The sequence below is a fragment of the Trachypithecus francoisi genome, unplaced genomic scaffold (assembly GCF_009764315.1).
Source record: "Trachypithecus francoisi isolate TF-2019V2 unplaced genomic scaffold, Tfra_2.0 Lachesis_group5, whole genome shotgun sequence".
Taxonomy (NCBI): Eukaryota; Metazoa; Chordata; class Mammalia; order Primates; family Cercopithecidae; genus Trachypithecus; species Trachypithecus francoisi.
In genome coordinates, this window is record NW_022681470.1 from 21810811 (window position 1) to 21832742 (window position 21932).

The following is a 21932-nucleotide window of genomic DNA, read 5'->3' on the forward strand; positions in this document are numbered from 1 at the left end:
AGGAAAGGACATCCAAGAAGGTCTAGTCTAGTAATACTGGCACTCTACTTAGATTTACTGGTTCATCTAACTGAGCTCTTACTATCTGCCTAATGTTATAGTAGCCACTGGAACATCAAAGATGAAAAAAGTGCATATAAATGTGGGTGCTACCTTCAAAGAGCTCATAATCTCATAGGACAAATACTGTTCCAACTACACATAACACCACATGTTACACATTCAGTTCATTCATCTACCTACTCCACCTGAAGGAAAGGATCCAGAGAGAGAGCGGAAAAATACGGAGTCTCAGAGGAGCAGGATGTTTGCCAAACAGAAGGAATGACAGCAAAATAAAACAATGTAATTCTACTTCAGCAAGCATTCCTTACTTGAGTGCTTACTATGTGTTAGACACAAGGGTTTCAAAGATGAGTGAGATCTGTCCTCTGCCTTTGAGGAATTTGCTGTTTAGTTGGGGAGACATATGTAAATCTGTGGCGGATGTTGTGGGAGAGAAGGACGCAGGGTGGTGTGACGAGCCACAGGAGCATGAAAGCCACGAGTCTTTGGGGAATGCAGAGGCATATGATGTGGCTAGATGAAATTGTTCAGAGCATGTGTAGGATTGAGGGGAAATGAGGCACTAGGGATAGGAAAGATCCACTGAAAAACCTTAACTGTACCAGTGAAGATTTTAAATTTATCCTATCAAACAGCAGAAACCCTCAGAGCTATTTAAAGAAGAAGTATGGGAAGTTATCACATAAAATTGCACTGGATTCAAATTCTGGGTACAACTCTGATGACCTTTATGACCCTGTGACTCATTTTCCCAAGATTTGGTTTTCTTACCTGTAAAATGTGGATAATCCTGTAAATAGGAATAAATCTTACTATAGTATCTGGCATATAATATCCACATCATAATTCAGCTATCATAATGATTACTGTGTTATATATTACTGTTATATGATATACTATTGTACATTGTTGTTTATATACACATTATTATTAAATTTTATAATGATTAGTGATATCATATCTATGGTTTAGAAAGATTACTCTAGTGAGTCTCTTGAAGATGAGCTGGACTGGAGCAAAGACAATGTAAAGAACAATTGTTGAAGCCTGTGCTCCTCAGACTGGTGCCACACAGAACAAATTGAAATACTTTTCACATTTTACATAAGTATTCCAAAGAAAATATTCTTATTTTAAGATAAACATTGGTATATTATAGAGTGGACTCAAACAAGAGGTTCCAAAGATATTTTATGTTTTTGATGGTGTCCCCAGAGCTACAATCTTTTTCCAAGAGGGCTTCTTGAGAAAGCATTGATCTAGTGTTGCTCTGGTATATAGCTATTTGATTTTAAGTTAACTGAATACTAAATTAAAATGAATAAACATTTAAAAATTAGCTATCTAGTTACAGTAGCCACATTGCAGCTGCTCAGTAGCCACACATAGCCAGTGACTACTGCATTGGACAGCAGAGATATAGAACATTTCACTCATTGCACAAAGTACTCTTGAACAGCACTAGTCATATGGTCGTACAATAGGCAGCGGCTCCTCTTCACTCAGTTCACAAATAGCAGCGCAGTTAGAATGAAACAAAAGAGGTTGATTTGAAAGTGTAGAACTGGCAGGACTTGCTTAGGAGGCAATCATTTGATGAAGGTAAGAAAGCAGGAAGAGTTGAGAAACTCCTAGTTTCTAGCACATGCTAGGTACTCAAATCTTTGAATGAATGAAGGAAGCAAGGAATGAACAAATTAGCAAATATAATGAACTATGTCTGTAGTAATGTCACGAAATAATAAGGCTAACAAGGAAAATAGAGCTGATTTGGGTAAAAGGTGATCTTAGTTTTGGAAACAGTTTGTCTGAAGATGCTTGGAGTCTGCAGTCATAAATGGGCCAATGGCTCTTAGCAGAGGTATTAGGGCAGGAGGTAACAAATTTGGTAGTTAGCAGTGTATGTCTGTGATGTCTACACGTCTCACTATCATGAGTCTTTTATAAAAAACTTCCCCCGTGGACCCTGTGCTTCAAAAATTTTCTGTCCCTAGAACACCATGTTTATCCAGTAATATTTAATTAACTTCCAAATTTCTTAAATTCAAAACCTTGATGCCCAACTCACAAAGCTACTGATTGGCTTGAAATCACAAATGTTAACTCAGCAAGGTGATAACACTTCAAGCCAAAGCAAAGAAACCAGGCGTCGCAGTTAGCTCAACCTTATTGTAGAAAGGTGTTATTTTCACTAGGTTTCTTGAAATTCTGAAAAATCCTGATCCTAGGATTTCAAACACCCTAGATTAAGACAGCTACTAAAAGAGGTGATAAGTGAGTCCATCAGAGTAGATGAGACCACCTAGGGAAGATTGCACATCACAAGGAGAGAAGAGCTGGGAACAGCTGTCTGCACCATCCGCATACCACCAGCTCATTCCAGAGAGGTTTCCTTTGAGCTCAATTGGAAGAGTCCCAAAAAATACACAGTAATGCTAATGCAAACAACTGAATGAGGGAACGGAGGCTCTCCCAATTAGGGAACCTTCAGGGTCCAGTTCCCCAGGCCTAAAACAACAGTCTTCTTCAGGCGAAGAAGAAAGAGAAGCCAAAGGTTATCGAAAGCCTGGCCTGCAGACTGTGTTAGTCACTTGGCTATCTTCCTCAAATTCCCATCATGCAAGAGCTTTTAACACATGCCCACTTTGCAGTTGGGCTTTTAAATCCAATCTGTACAATTTCTGATGCTGAGTGACCCAGAAACTCAGCATGATTTAGGAGAGTGACTTGGGCTTGGCATAATCTGGACAGATGTGGTTAATACCTGTGGACAGATGGTGTTCATCCGGTAAAATCAGGCACTTTATTGTGTTAATTAATCCAAGCGGGACCCTGAAAATACAATATTAGCTGAATTTCCTGTCTAGCAAGGCCATCAGTGTTTTCTGTTGGCTAAATTGGGAAATCCTATATCCTGGCATAATCAGGGATGTTCTGGAAATTTTTTCCATAAGGAAAAGCTTTTAATAAAAGCAAGAAAGGCAAAAGTGCTAAGCAAGCTAATTTAAAGATGAAGGACCCACAACTTTAAGGAGGGCCAGCCAGCCCCTGCAATGAGCCTGCAACGCCCTCAACTATCCACAGGCCTTCATTGTCAGGAAGCGATAAAGTGATTCTCACTTTAAATTAGTTCAATTAGCACTTTTGCTTTTTTAAGGCAGAAAAATGCTTTTATTCAAAAAAAAGTGATTTTCTCCTTTTTGGCAACGTGTATATGAAAAAGAATTCTGTGGCTTTTGTTTTACCATTTAGCAGCTGTTCTTGCTTAAGAAGTACCACTTTTCTCCTTTTGAGGGAGGTCAAGCTATTGGGGGTTAATTTAAGTCAGTCCTGTGCCCTCTTCTCCAGATGCCTTTTAAAAATGTTACGTGCATTTACATGGGGATAAAATGGAAAGAACATGATAATTTATTTTTAACTTACGGCTGCAGAATCTCTGTGTAATTGTGAGGAGCTAATTTGTATAGAAGAGAGAGACTGGGTTTTGTAGTCGGTCAGACCTGAATTAATACCTTGGCTCTGTTACATACAAGCTGAGTGACCTTTGAGCTCTGTTCTTTATCGGTAAATACAAATAATCATATCTACCTCAGTAGTTGTGAAAAATGAATAACTTGAATTGATTGCCAAGAGGGAGGGGTAAGGCCCAGTGCCTGGAACCTGGTAAGAAGAAAGACCAAGCTGTAGCACCTGCCATGTGTTGGGCACTGTGCTGAATGCTGTCTTTGTGTGGTCTCATCTCTTCCCTACTCTCACCCTGTGAAGTCAGTATGACCCTCTTCACTTTCATTGAAGAAGCTGGTCAAAATCACCCAGCTGATACTCAATTGACCCAGGATTCAAAACCAAGATAGGGCTGGGCGCGGGGGCTCACACCTGTAATCCCAGCACTTTGGGAGGCCGAGGCAGGAAGATCATGAGGTCATGAGTTAGAGACCAACCTAGCCAATATGATGAAACCCCATCTCTACTAAAAATACAAAAATTAGCCAGGTGTGGTGGTGTGTGCCTGTAATCCCAGCTATACAAGAGGCTGAGGCAGGAGAATCGCTTGAACCCGGGAGGTAGAGGTTCAAGTGAGCCAAGATCACACCACTGCACTCCAGCCTGGGTGACAGAGTGAACAAACCAAGATGGCCTGAATTTTGAAACTTTATACTCCTCACCACTCTGCAAAAATATCCGTGACCACTTCTCTGTTCGGTGCCCAGATGCTACACAATGAAGTATTGAGCAAATGCTTTTAGTTACGGTTTTGGCATCTAGCCCCTTTCGGTAAATATGCTCCAATTCACCTTTTGCTCAAAAATTTGTCTTCTCCCAGAAGTAGATTCTATTCTCTCCCACTTTATGTTTATTTGGTGTGAGCCTTTTTGTTATTGTTTCCTTTCTCTTTACAAAGGCGGAAGAGACGGAATTTCAACAAGCAAGCGACAGAAATCCTGAATGAATATTTCTATTCCCATCTCAGCAACCCTTACCCCAGTGAGGAAGCCAAAGAGGAGTTAGCCAAGAAGTGTGGCATCACAGTCTCCCAGGTAAGCAGCCCCTCAAAAGCCTCAGCCTGTAGCCTGGCCATGGTGGGGCCTCCAGGGCAGGCTCTTGGAGGTCTTGCTTTACTGGACATTCATGCCTTGCAAGTTCCATCAGCTGTAGCCTTAAAATATCAAGGTAAGCACTTGATGTGTATGTGTATAAGTGAGTTTCTAGGTAAGTACTTGGCAAAACTTGAGAAGGACCAGCAGAAGGAAGAGAAGAATGAGTACAGTGTAAAAACAGGCTTAGGGTTCTTTCCAACGAGCACTCCTTTGCTTCAAATGGGTAAGGTTTCTAAAGTGTACTAGGGAAGTTACCTGCATTCCTCATGCTGTTGTTTCAAACTCAGTCATTCCTTAGCCATTTTTTGCCCAACCCAGGAACTTTAAGAGTCAGTGAATGGAACTAGTTGTTATATAGCCTTTTAAATGAAAGGAACTTAAATGTCTCCTCTTGATGTGCTGACTCTATAACTGATGGAGTGTAGGAATTTTAACATGTCACTGCGATTACATTGGAATGGTTGAATAAAATGTCACTGAATGCCCCCTTCCCCCAAAGAGCAATAACCATAACAGGTGGTGTCTGTTGACTTGGAAAGATACATGATATAAAATTGTTATAGGCCTAGAGTTTTCAACATGAATATGAAGCAGAAAAGTAGGCAATATTTATACATACGTGCATTTTGTCCGCTCAAAAGACCCACCCAAACTTCTTATTCAGTCTGAACCTCAAATACCACCACTGGTTTCTAATTGAGACCTATAGTGATAGTTCTGAAATCTGTTGGAGAAAGTTTTTCTTAGAATTTTGTCACATGCAGGAGAATTAAATGTACAGGTATTTCCATTAAAACTGGGGAGGGGAGGGAGTAGTGAAGACTACTGTAGTGAGAAATTTCACTTACCACTTTTCAAATGAAGTAGATGCTCCTTTATATAAACTAAGCATCTGTACCTCCTTGAATTGAATCCTGATTTCTGTTGATCCCTGCAGGGTGCTGATACCATCAACCTGTGTTTACCTATACAGAATTAGGTCCAGTCAGAATATAGAGCTCCACAAAAGGTATTGACAATGAAGGGATTGCCCGAGCCTCCCCAACAAACTAAGATGATTTTACAGCAGCAAATATCCTTGAAAATATTCTTTCAGATAAAGCAAAAAGAATTGACTCCTTTTTAACTTGGGCCTTCCTTAGGTGCTTTGACCCAGCTGAAGGTCATTTTCAGTCTTGACAGAAACTGGAATGTCAGTGGTGAAATTCAAGTAGCCTAGTTTTTTCTAGGGCTATCACCATTCTTGTCCAAAGCTAGACCCCTTGTCCACAAAAAAAGGGAATTAATGCTTTTTGATACTTGCTGCATGTTTAAGGAATGCTTCTAGGTATGGACCACAAACAAGGAGCAAATATTAAATCAGTGAATTTTATCCTGGAACCTTCTGCTTTTAAAGTAGAATTAAATTACTGCTGTCTGACTTCCAAGTGTTTGAATTCAGAATTTCAACTCCCTGTTGAAGGTAAAAGGAGTTCTCCTGGAGGTAATTTGTAGTATAGCTGGATACAAGTTAAAATCCTGATCTGTTCCCACAACCTTCACTTCCTTCATTATGGAAACTCAAGGTACAAATAGTGTGTCCATTAAAATGCTTATTTACATATTGTGTCACGTTTCCCTTTCCTCTGCCCATGCCAGAGTCATGCCATTCTTTCTTCCCCATCACATCTGTCTCTCCCCAAAGCAACTAAGCTACCATTGTTAAGCAAGTCCAATGGGAGACAATATAATATGATATCATAGAAAGAGCATTAAGCAAGGAGCATATTTTTGACAAGAGTCAACTGTGGGATCCTAGGGAACTCATTCTTTCTTTTTGGGTCTTAGTTGCCCCATCTACTAATCATAGTTTGTTGGATCACATGATTTATTCAGTCTTTCTCCTAGTTCCCAAAGCCAGGGAATACCTCTTGAACTGTATCATTATTGTCTTTTTTTGAAGTCACAAATTCTTTTGAAATCTACTAAAAGCTATTGAAATCCCATGACCCAAAACAAAGATATGCTGCCCGTACACCCAAATCCATCTGAAATCCACCTGTTGACTGTATCTAAAGAGCCCTTTTTCTATACCAGAGCTACTCGAAGTGTGATCCACAGAAGGCAGCATCAGCATCCCCTGGGAGCCTGTTAGAAATGTAAATTCTTGAGTGTCACCTTAATTCTGAATCAGAATCTCTTCGATGCTCACAGCTACAAATAATACCTCTATTTGAATACCTGATGGAACTTCTCTTCTGCAGCACCAAACTCATATATTTTACTTCCCAATGGACTTCATCGTGGCTCTGCCCAGAGCTTCTTCAAAATTAACTTATTCAAAATGTGAATCAAACTCTTCCTATAAAACCTACTGTTCTTTCTGTATTTTATGTCTCATTCTGTGTCTGTTATCTATACATCCCTAGTACCTAACGCGTATTAGGCCCTTAGTCCATGACTGTTGAATAATTAGTTCATTCATGATAACACTGTATACATTGTCCGGATCATTGTCTGTTGGACAATGCAGGAAGTCCCTGAACTGACCTAGCACTTTCCTACCAGTTCCATTCTTGTCATTTAGAAGGGAATCACTCCCACAACATGTGCCCTCTCGACCCCCTTCAGCTTATATTTTTTTTCACAGATAATTGGACCTCAGGTATTTCTTCTTCAAAAGTCCTCCCAAATTGCCTTCATCTTTTTCCCTTTTCTTTCAGCTTGTGCAGTTATCTGAGAAAAAAACCTCCTTACCTTTTTTCTTCTTTTGCTATCCCATAAATCAAAAAGCAACCATAATTATGACCGATTCCTACGAATAGTGAGTTATATCAAGAAAAACATAAATTTCAAAGTGAAACTAGATATGCAGTGATCCTGAAATACACCCAAAAGTGTCCTTCCTCCTCCAGTTTACCTCTTTTTCTGTAGACATCAGCATTTATAATAAATAAAGCATTTTCTTATTGAATTTTTTTCTCTTTAATTACTAATATTGTGGTGGTACGGACTGATTTTTTTTTTCAAAAAAGGCTTGACATTTCTGCTATAGTATAAGTGCTATCCTTATAAGATGTTTTAAGTTTGCTAATGCATTTAAAAAATTAAGTTATATTATATTAATATAAATTATATTTACATAAATATAAAAATTATAGTTTTGCAACAGTTTTCTTTATCTGCTGTCATTGGGAGTTAAATATAAATGATACGTAAACTATGGTACATGTGGTATCAACTCCCCCTTCCCTCACCAGATTCTTAGTTTGTTTTGTAATTATATGAAAACCTCAGCATTTTAGTTCAAAATCATATCTGGAATGTGGGATATAAAACTTTCCTTCCCAGGGCAGGAATTATGGGGGTAAAACTTGAATTTAACTGTGTCTCCCCTTGTGTCTGGCAGAGGTCTTGGTATGAAGGGAGCAGAGGTACCAAATGGAGCCAAGACACCTGCTGTGAACCACATGAAAGAAATAAATTAACAAATGAAAGTAAATTAGGTTTATTGTGTCTGCTGGCTTTAACATTTAAACCCTAGAATTCAAGGGGATAGTCATTTGTATGCTACAGTTTTTCCTTATGTAGATAATACCAAGCTTTCACAAAATAGTCAGTGAAATCTGGTAGATTGAATTCTATAGATCCTAAGGTCTACCGTGAGATACAGCTAAGAATCTCAGTCCACATTAAAGTCATGTAACTTCTAAAAATTTGCAATTAATCTAACACATGAAAGCACCTGTATGGACATTTAAAGGTCTATGTATTTTGATGGCATGAAGCCAGCTTTTGCATTGATAAACACTAGGGGCATTTCTCCTGAAATGTTAGGTATATTTTAGTGTCATAATTGAAGATGTAAGCAAGTTTAAAATGCTTGCTCTAAATGAAAAGGGTTCTAGCTTAAATGAGCAGCTCCTTTATAGGAAGATTTTTGTCACAGTGGTTTTACTAAATTTTAGTGATATTAAACAAGAGAATCGCATTTCATGTAGTTGTCCTTTTGAAGCTCTTACTTCAGATCTTTTTACTGATGTTGTCAAATTATTAATACAAGTAGGATAAGACCAGTTAGCTTACCTCTTCACCTCTCCCATAAAGCCTTTTTTTTGTCTTCTGCAATGTTTCTGAAGGATGAAATGTGAACTTTTTCATCTTATTAAACTACTCTAGGTATCAAACTGGTTTGGAAATAAGCGAATCCGGTACAAGAAGAACATAGGTAAATTTCAAGAGGAAGCCAATATTTATGCTGCCAAAACAGCTGTCACTGCTACCAATGTGTCAGCCCATGGAAGCCAAGCTAACTCACCCTCAACTCCCAACTCAGCTGGTTAGTTTTTTCTTTGATTGGGGGTGGGGGGAGGAATTGTTCTCTACTTTTATACTTGCTTTTCTTACATTGTGATTTTCTTTTTATTTTTAGACTTTTGATTGGTTAATTTCTGTATTTGATTGTATTTTTGGATGTTAGTGTCACTTTGGGCTCTTCCTTTCATTTCCAAAGAGCAATCTGTTAGACTGTTTACAAGGTGGGTAGTGTGGAGGTTTGCATTAATGTGTCTATTAAGTTAAGACCAAAGTAAATTGGTTAGCTTGATGAGACTTCTAAATTCTCCCCTCAGGGATATCAATAAATAAGTTAGACATAATGCTTAGAGATAGTCTATTGGGATTCTGTCATTTGGCCCATTTTATAAAATGGTTTTTTTTTTTTTTTTTTTTTGAGACGGAGTCTCGCTCTGTCGCCCAGGCTGGAGTACAGTGGCGGGATCTCAGCTCACTGCAAGCTCCGCCTCCCGGGTTTACGCTATTCTCCTGCCTCAGCCTCCCGAGTAGCTGGGACTACAGGCGCCCGCCACCTCGCCTGGCTAGTTTTTTGTATTTTTTAGTAGAGACGGGGTTTCACCGTGTTAGCCAGGATGGTCTCGATCTCCTGACCTCGTGATCCGCCCGTCTCGGCCTCCCAAAGTGCTGGGATTACAGGCTTGAGCCACCGCGCCCGGCCAAAAGTTTTTATCCTTGTCAGTTTTGCTGTTCCAACAACATAATGACTGGGTCACCTATTAGCGTGCATTCTATGCAGAAATATTTACTCTTCTAGCAAATATCTTATTAGAATGTTTTGGTATGCAAAACCAGGCTATGAATATTTCTATGTATTGTTTATAGTTGTTGTTCTTTATTGCTTATGATTATCCGTCATGTGCTATGTAATAGGTTTTATTTCAGGAAATAAGCATTATATCACTAATTTAAGAGTTTAGGTCAAAATACTATGTTTTGGGGTGTGCCTTGTGTCATCAGTTCATAATTTCTACATGTGAAAAAATATAGTTAATAGTGCAAAAAATATAACCTTTGTGTTTGTAAGCTATGGAAGGCATGTGGTAATTTTTTTTTCCCCTTCGGTAAAGGAAAAACAAGTATTTTCTCATTAAATAAGTTTGGTTTGACTTCGATTAGTGTGCACAGCTAAGAAAATTGATGATTCTAACTTAAAATGTTACCAATTTAAATATATTTGATCATAATATGATTACAAACCTAATGTCTAACATTTTTTAGAGTATGTGGTATCTTTGACCACAAAGCTTGTTTGTCCACTAAAATAAGTTTTCTTATAGTGACTTGTTACTGGAGACGATGTAGGGTTCCACAGACTGATGTCTTCTGTGAGCTTCCAGATGTACAAATTTGTTAATGATAAGGTTCTCCAAGTCACCGGGCTATCCCCAGCATGTCTTTTATGGCCTTCTTTTATCTAAATGGAATCATGCATGAAGAGTGCCCTGGGCTTTTTCAACATGAATATAATAAAATAACATAGAATTCAATCCAGTTTTAATTTTCCCAGCGCTACAGGTTAGATTCCTATGAGGAGCAGATTTACTTTTTGAGGAATATTTTGGTTTTTTCTTCCTCCGTCATGGTGTGATTGACAAGGGATCAAAGCTAACAGGTTCAATAACCAGAGAGAGTTCCATCTTCTCCATCTGGTCAATTATTAAGAATTTCAGACCCAATAACAAGTTGAACTGTGCCGCTAGGCAGACATTTTCACTTGTCTCTTTGGAAGAAGTACAATTCTGTCAACATTAGCAAAAATGCACTCAACACTCCTGCAAAGGTTATCATAATGCAAAACAGATATCAAAATGACTTTTTCCTGTCCCTGGTATATCTGCATCGCAGATGGCTTAGCATGATTTATGACTACTCCTTAGAAGGGCCCTGTGGACTTTCTTCATTACTAAATTCTTAACTATTTATTCTTTCCTAAAGCCCTTAAAAGAAAAAAGTAAGCATTTTAACCCTCTACTCTGTGTTTAAGAATTATGGTTGCCTCTTATGGAATGTCAGACTGTGATTACAGTTTTCTAAGGAATTTTTTTCTGGTGTCTTAAACATCATGTGACTATTCTGAGCACAAAGTAAATTATTATGGAAAATTTGAGCTAAGCCTTCCAGTTGTGCCTAAATTGTTGGAAATAATCCGCACAGGAACCCCTTTGTAGTGCTTTTTCTAAAGTAGAGACAAAAGAAAATACTATTGTATGTGTGCAATCGCATGGAATTGTAAAAGATAAACATTTTAACAGCAAAAGTTACAAATGGGCTTTTCTGTATTTTCTTTTGCTCTTAACCAACTTAAATCATCCACACAGATAAAGCAGAACTTTAAAATGTTCAAACTTTTCACATAAGGTGTTTATTATGTTATGTACTTGCTCTTCAATAATTTCAAAAGATAAATGATAATTGAAATAAATTTTAAATAAGAAGTTAATATGTGAAAATATATTTTGGCAGAGTTTGAAGTCTAGAGTTGTGGAACCTAGAAACTTTTCATAGCCTCAGTATTGAAGCAGAAGGTTTTTTTTCAGAGTTTTACAAAATATAAGTACTCATTTCTATTGTAAAGAAATATATTTCTGGCCGGGTGTGGTGGCTCACGCCTGTAATCCCAGCACTTTGGGAGGCCAAAGCGGGCAGATCACGAGGTCAGGGGTTTGAGATCAGCCTGGCCAATATGGTGAAACCCCCTCTCTACCAAAATTACAAAAATTAGCCAGACATGGTGGCGCGCACCTGTAGTCCCAGCTACTCGGGAGGCTGAGGCAGAAGAATCACTTGAACCTGGAAGGCGGAGAGTGTAGTGAGCTGAGACCGCACCACTGCACTCCAGCCTAGGTAACAGAGCAAAATTCCATCTCAAAAAACAAAACAAACAAACAAAAACAAATATATTTCTTTGCAAGTAAATCCTCTTCCTGCCAGAGGCTTCTGTATGGAGAACAGCACTTCAGTGTCTTAGATTACTTCCAAATATTTCTATTTGTTGATATGTTCCATGTCTCCTGTTTTCCTAAGCATACTCTATTTTTTTTTAAATCACTTAAGACTAAAACCTGGGGGGATTAGCAAACATTTAAAGACATTTAGCATGCTTCATAGTTTATACCAGCAGAGTTAGACAAAATGGATGGAGCAAAGAGGAAGAATAGAAGGAAGGAGAGAAAGTTAAATTTTGAAAAAAGAAAGCGAAAATAGGGACCAGTTGAAGCACTGGGTAAAACCTGCGGTCTATAATTCGTCTGTAATAACCTAGAGTAATGCGTTCTTCATTTCTTAATTTTGATGAGATTATAAAACCTCAGAAAAATGAGGCCCTTTCAAGAAGCTTGGATTATCTTCTGGAGAGGATTTTAACATCCAAGAAGAAAGAAATTGACTTGTGCATTACAGATCCTCACTGTGGCATGCCATCAGCATTGAAATTCTATCACATTCTGTGATTAGATAAGTGGTAGTGGGCTTACCGAAGCTCAGAACCCCAAGATTTGAATTCTTTCGCTTAGCTGTGTGTTTGTGTCAAGGACAACAGCAAATCTTCTTCTAGCACTATTTTAGTCAATGGCAAGCCCGTATACATAATCTTGTAATACCCCTGTATTAGTTCGTTCTCACACTGCTATAAGGAAATGCTTGCGACTAGGTATTTCTAAGGGAAAGAGGCTTAATTGACTGAGGTTAGCATGGCTGGAGAGGCCTCAGGAAAGTTGCAGTCATGGCAGAAGGTGAAGGGGAAGCAAGGCACCTTCTTCACAAGGCAGCAGGAGGGAGAAGTGCCGAGTGAAGTGGAGAAGAGCCCCTTATAAAACCATCAGATCTTGTGAGAACGTACTCTCACAACAGCATGGAGGAAACTGCCGCTATGATTCAATTAAGTTCATCTGGTCTCTCCCCTTTGACACGTGGGGATCGTGGGGATTATGGGGATTACAATTCAAGAGGAGAGTTGGGTGGGGACACAAAGTCTAACCATATCAACCCCTAAAAAGAGGTTTGATGTTTTTCAGGATTGATGAAAGGTTATTATATTAAAACTCAGAGCCTTTGTGCCCTATGAGAAGTTTTTATATAGTACACACAGAGAGAAGGTATCACATCCAGAGAAGCCGACTGACACTTTAGTAAACCCACAGGAATGTTTATAATTTTGTTTTTTAAAACCAAGTGAAAATATTTATCCTACTGATGTTTTATCTCATGTTCTTCCGTAGTATGATTCTCCTCTTTATTTTTAAGTGAAGAGTGAAAACAATTTCTCCTGGAATTGGAACTCTACAACCTTGACATACATACCTATTGAAGGGTTTTCACATTGAACCAGACAACACTTTACTCTTTCGCTTTGTCCCAAGTAGAAAGTAACAGTGAATTTTGGAATTCACAAGGGGAAATGGAAAAGCAAGCATGCCTGGGACTTAATTAAGCTTCCATCTAGTGAAAAGGACCTACCCTTTGAACTCCCAAATGGTATGAGAGTCCAATCTATCAAGCTGAATCAGGCTGGCTACATAATCTACCTGAAGTCTTGATTTCTAAACTGCAGAAAATGGCAACTACTTCATTAAAATACTGTAAGAAATATTGAGTGAATACATTTAAACACGGAGTTCCCTAAAAGGAAAAAGTAAATCCATTCTTGTTCTAGGTCTTTGGTTCTCATCTAGGGGCAAATCTGTATCCCCAGGGGACATTTTGTAATATCTGGAGATATCTTTGGTTGTCACAATTTTGAAGGGTGGGTGTTACTGGCATCTGTTGGATAGAGGATAACCATTGTAGGGCTAACCACCCTACAATGCATAAAATAATCCCCCACAATGAAGAATATTTGGCCCAAAATGTCAGTAGCAACAAGGTTGAGAGATCCTGTTCTAGGTTTAAGCTTTATCATTATTCTTTTTTTTTTTTTTTTGGATTATGAAATTAACTGATTTTTTTTGTTTTTTGCTTTTACTTTTTTTGTTTTTCTTTAACAAATTTAAGTCTTCTGAAGATTCTTTAGAGTAGAAATGCAATTTTCGGGAACTTGTCTAATGAAAATGGATGTGAACACATTACCACATCATGATGTTTGCCCAAGCAAATGCATTAGAATCATAGGTGATCTATTATTTCTTCTCTGCCTAGTTGAGTGCAGCTTTAGTTCTCTGTACATGCCCCAAATGTCTGGGTGGCAGTTTAAATGAGCTGCTTGCCTTCCTTCCCAAACCAAATTCAGAACCTTTTAACTGACAACCACACCTTAAAATGTGCGTCTAGTAGTAGCTGATGGCTTCAAAACAGCCTGCAGGTAAGGTTTCTGAATGATCTTCTCAGCAAGCCAAGTTATTCTGTTTCAGCTCTTTGAGAATGCCACAGCACCTCCAAGAGAGCCCATTCACTATTTGTCAGTGAATCGTGTGCATCCCAGGAGGTTATCCATTCCATGATAAATTCTTTCTAACTTGCAGTGCTGGGTAAAGAACATGTCCTCCCCTTGTAGTTCAGATGTTTTTGTGGACTTCTATCTGCTTTATTGTGGTATTAGTGGCACCTGGTCTCTTCCCTCAGCACAACCACTGCTTCTGGATACTTACCAGAGAGTGAGAAGCCATGGTAATATTGTACATGGGTGTACAGACACAATGAAATACTGAAACAGCACAGCCAAGAGCATAAGGGACTGTTCCTTCAATTGCTGCTCTGATACAAATGCACTTGTACATGAAGTACATTTATATGTGCATATTTATCTCTGTGTACATTAGGCAGCCAGACATATTTACAGTTTATCTATGCACATGTATTTTTTAAATCATCTGTGTCAATTGCAGTACGTATCTTTTAAATGACACATTCCATGCCTTCATGGTTCCATGGATGCCATGTCATTGGATATTATGTAGCCTTTTGGGGCTTTCTCCCATTTCTAAGTTTGTGTACTAATTTCCAAAAAAACATTGGTCAAATTTATGGTCCTTATGTTTAGGCTAGATTTACCACAGTGGAACCGGTGGAATCTGAGTGGTGCCAGGATGGACCTTAAGGTTGACTCTCTGGATGATAAGACATCATCTAGAGATGATGAGAGAGAAGTAAAATACCTGAGCTTGGGTGGGGGAGCCTGATGACATATAACAAATTATAATTTGGGTTCTTGGAGCTGATTCTTCTTAGTTCTGTTGACATCTAAATGTAAGCATGTATTATAATACATTACAAAATGGCTTTTATTATTTAGGTTATATCTGTGATTACAAAAAATATTTGAGAGGGATAGTACTAGTATACAGAGATATTATATATCTACATGTGAGCATGTGATCTGTGCCACACATTGTTTCATTCATGTGTTCAGAAAGACAGTTTCAAAGATAGTCCCATAGTAATGGAAGGAAGTTACAGGCAAAAGACTTTGTCCCACTGACTGGGTATAAGCCACACCTGGTCAGATCTTACACCTGTTTTGCTAAGGCCCTACCTTTCCAGTTCCTTTCAGATAAGCTAAACAGAGAAATGTGGGCCAGATGAGACAGGACAAGTCGCAGAACTATGGAGATGGCATAGTCCTTTGGTTGATGCTTGAGTCCTCCTCTAACCCCCAAAGAAAGCATTTATTTTTTCCTGGGAAAGAAGGAATGAGAAGGGAGTTAGGTGGAGGATTGTTTTATTTAGTAAAATAGCTAGTTTTTCTTTGCATGGGAATGAACATCCCACAGGACAAACAAAATTTGAGGGGTTTGTTTGTTTGTTTGTTTGTTTTTGTTTTTGTTTTTGTTTTTTTTAAATGTGGAGTTGTACCCAGGTTTATAAATCGTCAGCTTTCTCTAAATGGCTCTTGCCTTTAAAGTATGAAAACACCATGAATAGCATAGATAGATACCATAAATAAATAATGCATTGTGTCAGAGTTTAGAGTTTGTCATTTGTTAAGTGGTCCTTCTATGGGGAAAGAAAGTCCTCTCTTCTGCTTAGCGGCACCTCTTCATGTGGGGCAGGAAAGCTCTCAGAGCTCAAATCCCTACCTGAGGAGAAAAGAAAAGTGTCAGAGCTGAGGCATGAATCATTGTTGGGCGATTCCACACTGATGATGGCTGTCTCAGAATATGAGGGCAAGAGCACAATTTGAGCAATATAGGGTTGGAAATAATAGAGTGCAACTGACCTGGGTCCCTGAGGTCTCTCCTTTTCCAGGCTAACGTCATGTTTTAACCAAACCTTGCACGTTGAGCTTTCTTTCCTAATGCGCTGAGCTGCACGATGACTTCAGAATAATATTAAGCTTTTGCAAGCCCTTATGCTTAGGTTGAATGTGGGCTAGGTTCACCACAGTAGAACCAGTGGAACCTGGGTGGTGCCAGGATGGACCTTAGGCTAACTCGCTGGATGATGCCTCCATCTCTGGGAGGTGAAAGCAGATGGCTAATGGCCCTTCTTGAGGCCCACTTATTACTGTTGTTATATTATCATTATTATTATTATTATTAGCAGCAGCAGCAACATTTCATATTTTATGCATGCTTGAGAATTCCTGGCCCGTTATTTTGTTTTCTCCATAGTTGCAGGTGGCAGAGAAGGGTAGATCACTCCCACATATTCTTACAGTCCTCAAGGTTCCTTGGGCTGTTGCCACCTTGCAAGAAATTTCACCTTCATTTTAGAAATTAAGAATGTCATAGACCCATACATAGTCCTAGTATGTGACAGTGCCTTCATGCATTCCCTCCCAGGTGCTGCTCCTCACAGGGGAGGGGATGGTTTAGCAATGGCATATTTAGAATCCAGTTGAATAGCTTATGTGCTCTATCATGGTGGCAGAAATACCACTGACCAGTCCGTAGCCTCCATCTTGTGGTCCCCTGGCCAATGCTACAATTTTAGAGGCATAGAAGAGAGATCCTAGGTCTAGAGACTACAATCCAAATAGACTAAGTTGGGAAGAATAAATGTTCCCTTTCTCAGCTTGAAGTTGCTAAGGGGAAGCAGTTCTATTGACAACTTGCAGTAAGGTATGGCTTCACATAACATAAACAATATGCACCCTTTATTGCTTGCTCTGTTCTTCATGCTACTAACCAGACTCTGTTGGTGTTATTTTTATTTTAGTTTTTATTTGGGGGGTTGCTTTGCATGTCATTCTTCCTCTTGGCTGTTAGTTGCGGGGTTTGAGCCTTTTCCTTTCTGTGATTCAGGTGCCTCACTCTTTCCTTTCCAGGTTCTTCCAGTTCTTTTAACATGTCAAACTCTGGAGATTTGTTCATGAGCGTGCAGTCACTCAATGGGGATTCTTACCAAGGGGCCCAGGTTGGAGCCAACGTGCAATCACAGGTAGGGACCCAGCCAATATGCCGCCAGGTGAATGCCTTAGAGTCCAAGAGCCCTCAGTCATATTGGACTTCCTGCTTCTGTCCAGAGAGAGAGAGAAAGATAGATCAGAACCAAAACCTTACCAACGACCAAACCAAAATCAAGACAACCATTGTCATGGGGAATCTCGTCCACACTTTGTGAATGCATTTGGCTCTGGCTTTTCAGTTGTACCAGGAAGGCAGCAGAAGAACAGTAAGCACAGGGCAAGGTGACCGAGACACATCAGGCAAGTGGAACCAGCATATTCTTTATTCAGCAAAGGGAAAAGGAGGAGGTGTCAGAATGTTACCTCAATTTCCAGGTCTCCCTCTCATGTGTTGGTTTCTCATGCTCAATATTTACCATATAAAGAGGCAATTAATAAGCAAGCAAATATATTACTATCTGATGTTTTCATTTTAAGCTTTAAAAACACCCAGCCAGGTTGACTAAATTCATTTCTTAGTCATCCTTTAGGTCAAGGGACTTGAGTTTCTGGTGATGAGTAGACGTCCACATTGGGAAGCAAAATCAAGCCATGTGATATCAAATCTTAGTGCTCCATAGTAAGCAGATTTCCTTCATGATACTTCCAGAAGCCGTCCTACCAGCTCAGCATGAAACATGATGTGAGAGGGTCGAGTAGTATGCTGTGGGTCAGAATTATTAGGGAAGTTCTGAGCCATGTCAGTCTAGTTTCCCACCCTCCATGTGGAACAAGAAGCATTACAAGCCCAGAACAGACCAACTGGTCAGCGATTCACCCCTTTCTCGAGAAACGTTGCCTGGAAACAAGTTCGAAGTGATATGGTCAGGCTTTGGTCAAGTGACTAAACAACTGGCCATCACTTAAGTCCTCAAAAAATACAAGGTCTCAATCAAGTACTGCTCTGTCTGTGAGATGACTGCTCAAACCTCCTCTAAACAGAACCTTTGTTTTTGTAGGATACCCAGCAAAGGAACAGCTATATAGGATGATCTGTAGGGAAGAAAAATGGGGAGAAGAGAAAATTCCTTCATGCTTTCCCCTCCAGTTCCTCTAGCACCCTACTCCCTACCATCTCATGCAGACTTGTTGAACTAGTTTCAATGTGGGGATCCCAGTTTTCTTTTACCATTTTACTGTCTTGCTTACCGAACTCAGAACTCATTATGGATTGGCATACAGAGGAGGCTAGCCTCTTCCTAATGGACTCTCCCAGGACAACTGTCTCCAAAATGATTGCATTAATATGGCATGCCCAAATGGTGGCCTGCCTGATGATGATCTGCCTCCCTTTTCCTGCGCCTCTCTGACTAATTTTCTCTCTGTTATTGTTCATCTGTTTAGGTGGATACCCTTCGCCATGTTATCAGCCAGACAGGAGGATACAGTGATGGACTCGCAGCCAGTCAGATGTACAGTCCGCAGGGCATCAGTGTAAGAAAACAAGCCCCCCCACCCCCTGCTTTGTTTTTATTCTTTCACTACCAATTATTTCAAAGCCGTAGGGCCCAGAACGCCACTTAGTAGGACTTATCTTAGCTTTACGGTCACCTAGTTTCTTATTTCTGTATCGGCCATGCCATCGGCAGCATTCTACCCACAAAAAAAGTGGCGATTGGGCAGGCTTCATGCAGGCAGCTGGCGTCTAGGGCTGTCAGACGCAATCAGTGTTTGCATGGCACCTGCGGCCACATGCGTTCAGCTGGGGAGCTGCTAAACAGGTGACACCTAGTACGACAGTGGTAGGAAATGTGACCACAAGCTGGGGCCTGGGAACCTGGGAAGTGAAACTAGTAGCCAAAATCCATTGCATCCACGTCTGTGGTCTGAAAAAAAGAAATACTTTTTTTTCATTCTGTCTATGGACAATTAAAAAGAAAATTAACGCAGAAGCTGGGTATGTAGAAGGGATGGGGAGGGGTGCAGACCATCTTCTACTTGTTCTTGGGTGCGCTGGCAGCTCCTGACTAGCATGAAAATTCATAGCGACAAGCTATGTCTCACAGAGTGAAATCGATCAGACAGACACAAGGAGAACCGAGTGTAGATTTGGGACAGCAATCCAACTTGATTTCTCAGATCAATCGTCTGCTTTCTCAGCAGCGGTGACAGCAAGCTGGGACAAGAGAGCAGCCTGGAAAAGGAGGCCGTTTTTTAGATCAGGAATGATTCCTGGGCTTTTAGAGGTCACAGAAGGCTTGAGTAGAACTATTGGCCCTTAACTATTGAAGAAAGGTTTGGGTGGTGGGGTGGTGATCATTTTTTATTGTTTGTTTCTGTTGCTATGATTAAAGTAAATGAGGGATCGAAGGAAGAAGAGTTAGGCATGATTTATTAATGTAGTCTATACTAATGGAGGTAATAATGTCTGCAGTGAAGGAAGTGATGGCCCCTTCAACTCTGCGTTGGTCAAGTCATACATGATTCTGTCTGGTTTGGGAGGATTAAGAGAATATCAGTTATTTCTCAGATCAGATGAGGAATGGTTGAACACATTAGGAATTCGTACCTCATAAAAGAGAAAATTTGGGGGGCGTCTATAGTAGTGTAAGGCATGCTAACACTATTAGTCATCATGAATGATCTAAAGGGGTTAGGATAGGATAGGACTACTGAGTAGTGCATTCAGAGAAACAGGTTTCACTTCAACATCTGATGGACCTTTCTCACAGTAAGAGTCTTCCGAAGAAGGGATTGGCTGCCTTTAAGAGTTCTCCATCCTTGGAAAATTCAAACGTGGCTTGGCTAGCTGCTTGGTAAGGATGTTGCAGAAGGAAGTTAGGCAGCAGATTTTGATTGTCTTGGTAACTTTTAAGGCCACTTACCTTAGGGAGTCTTTATTGTCTACCATTTTCAGGCAGAATCTTCTCTGAGTTTATACAGTATTTATCAAGTCTTCTCTGGAATGGAAGGAGAGAAGTCAAAGTTAACCCTGTTAAACATACTCTGGACAATCATGGTACTTTCTAGGAAGGATTTTCAGGACAGGGAGAGTCTTCCCATCTTGTGCTTGTTCTAACTACATTAACTACTAGTACTGCATTGATGGCTGACTTACTGGGAAGACTTCCTGGAAAAATAGAAGAAGCCATTGTGGGAAAGTGTATTCTCCAAAAGAATTCCAAATGAATGAAGTTGTTGGGGTTTTTGTCTGAGTGCAGGTTTACACACACATATGTTTATGTATTTCCTGAATCTTTTTGGGATGTAAGATAAGTTCTTCCAGAGAAAGCTTTGCTCTGTGCATAAGCAGAAGAGAAGAACATGAGGAAAGCACAAGAGTGTGGGAACAAGAATCAGGCCATATTCAAAAAGGGAACTGAAGGAAGTCCACGTGACTGAGCAGGAAATGGGGCTGACACTTCTGTTATTTGGCATCTTTCTTTCCTAATTGGGCAGCATAGAAGAGAGAGAGCAGCAGTCAGACTCTGGGGAGTGGGAAGGTCAACACTGACCCCTCTGACATCATCTGATGGGCTGGGAATAATTTCTGAAATAGTGTAACCAAACATGTGCAGACAATTATGTCTGATTACATAAGCCCACCACAAAAACTGGGCTTGAAAATGCCACTTGAAAAAGTCTCTCACTTTGCATTAATTTTTTTGTCTGTGAACTGTGGTTATTTTATTTCTGGGTCTTTAATATGCAGGGTAAACGAATCAAAGGCTGATCGTGATACGTTCTTTTGATATCAGTTTTAAATTGTGCCACCTGCAGGAGGCTAAGCTTGTAATAGTGAGATGTATTTTTAGATGGTGGTATTCGATGCTGAGACGTGTGTGTATAGAGCAAGATGATGACTGCCAGCAGGAGAGAGAGAGGAGGGGAGACAAGAAGAGACAAGGACAGGAATGAAAGCTTTGAGCCAAGAAATAAAAATAAACAGTTCCTAACCCCAAAGCTTCAGTGGAATTCCCAGCTGGGCTCTGGATTGTGTTTGAGTCAGTGGAGGACATTTTCTGGGCAGCCTTTATCTGCTCCCCTGGCTGGGCTTTCACGGCACCCGTATCTTATCCAAGCAGCATCTATTTTAAGCCCTGTAAAGTTCAGACCACTTGCCTTTAACTGACCACACAGCAATAGGATTGCAAGGTGCAGTGGTAAGAGTCCTGTAAAGGGAGTTGGGAGCTGCTAGTCCTAGAGACTCATGTGCCCATGGGCAAATATTGAATCTCTCTTCTAGAAAATGGGGCCAGTAATTCCCACCCTTTATACCTCAAGGACTGGCTTAGGGAAAATAAGAAAATAAGTAAGGAAGGGCTTGGCAAAGCATAAATGTTTCCACATGAATGCAGTATGAAATTTTATAAGTGATAACTTTCTAATTTGACCTTTTTTCTCCTCTGATGTGAGCAGTTTTCTCAGTAGGTAGTTCCTAGTGAGGATAGGTTAGGACACAGTTGTCACTTTTTTTTCTCTTCTGATGGAAAGGTGTGCTTTTGAGATGGATATAGTGTTGTGCAAGGCCTAAAGACCCCCTTCCTTAGCCACGGTGAGAGTTAAATTATACCTCCTTAAGTACTTTGTGTTCTCATATGACAACGGGCAATACTTACTAAGCTTAGAGTGGCTGTAAGTAATGGAGGGAGATTATTCCACTTCTCTGTCAA

General features: G+C 39.9%; 1 protein-coding gene across 2 annotated transcripts in view; it reads left to right on the forward strand.

Annotated features, from left to right (window-relative positions):
- PBX1 (PBX homeobox 1) overlaps positions 1–21932 on the forward strand; it is a 295543-nt gene that overhangs the window by 245932 nt on the left and 27679 nt on the right. The window contains exons 6-9 of one of the 2 annotated variants that reach the window (XM_033200502.1): positions 4469–4604; positions 8823–8982; positions 17200–17312; positions 18664–18753. In XM_033200502.1, coding sequence (XP_033056393.1) covers positions 4469–4604; positions 8823–8982; positions 17200–17312; positions 18664–18753 — 499 coding nt within the window. The remainder of the gene's footprint in view (positions 1–4468; positions 4605–8822; positions 8983–17199; positions 17313–18663; positions 18754–21932) is intronic. The other variant, XM_033200503.1, reaches the window with a different exon arrangement.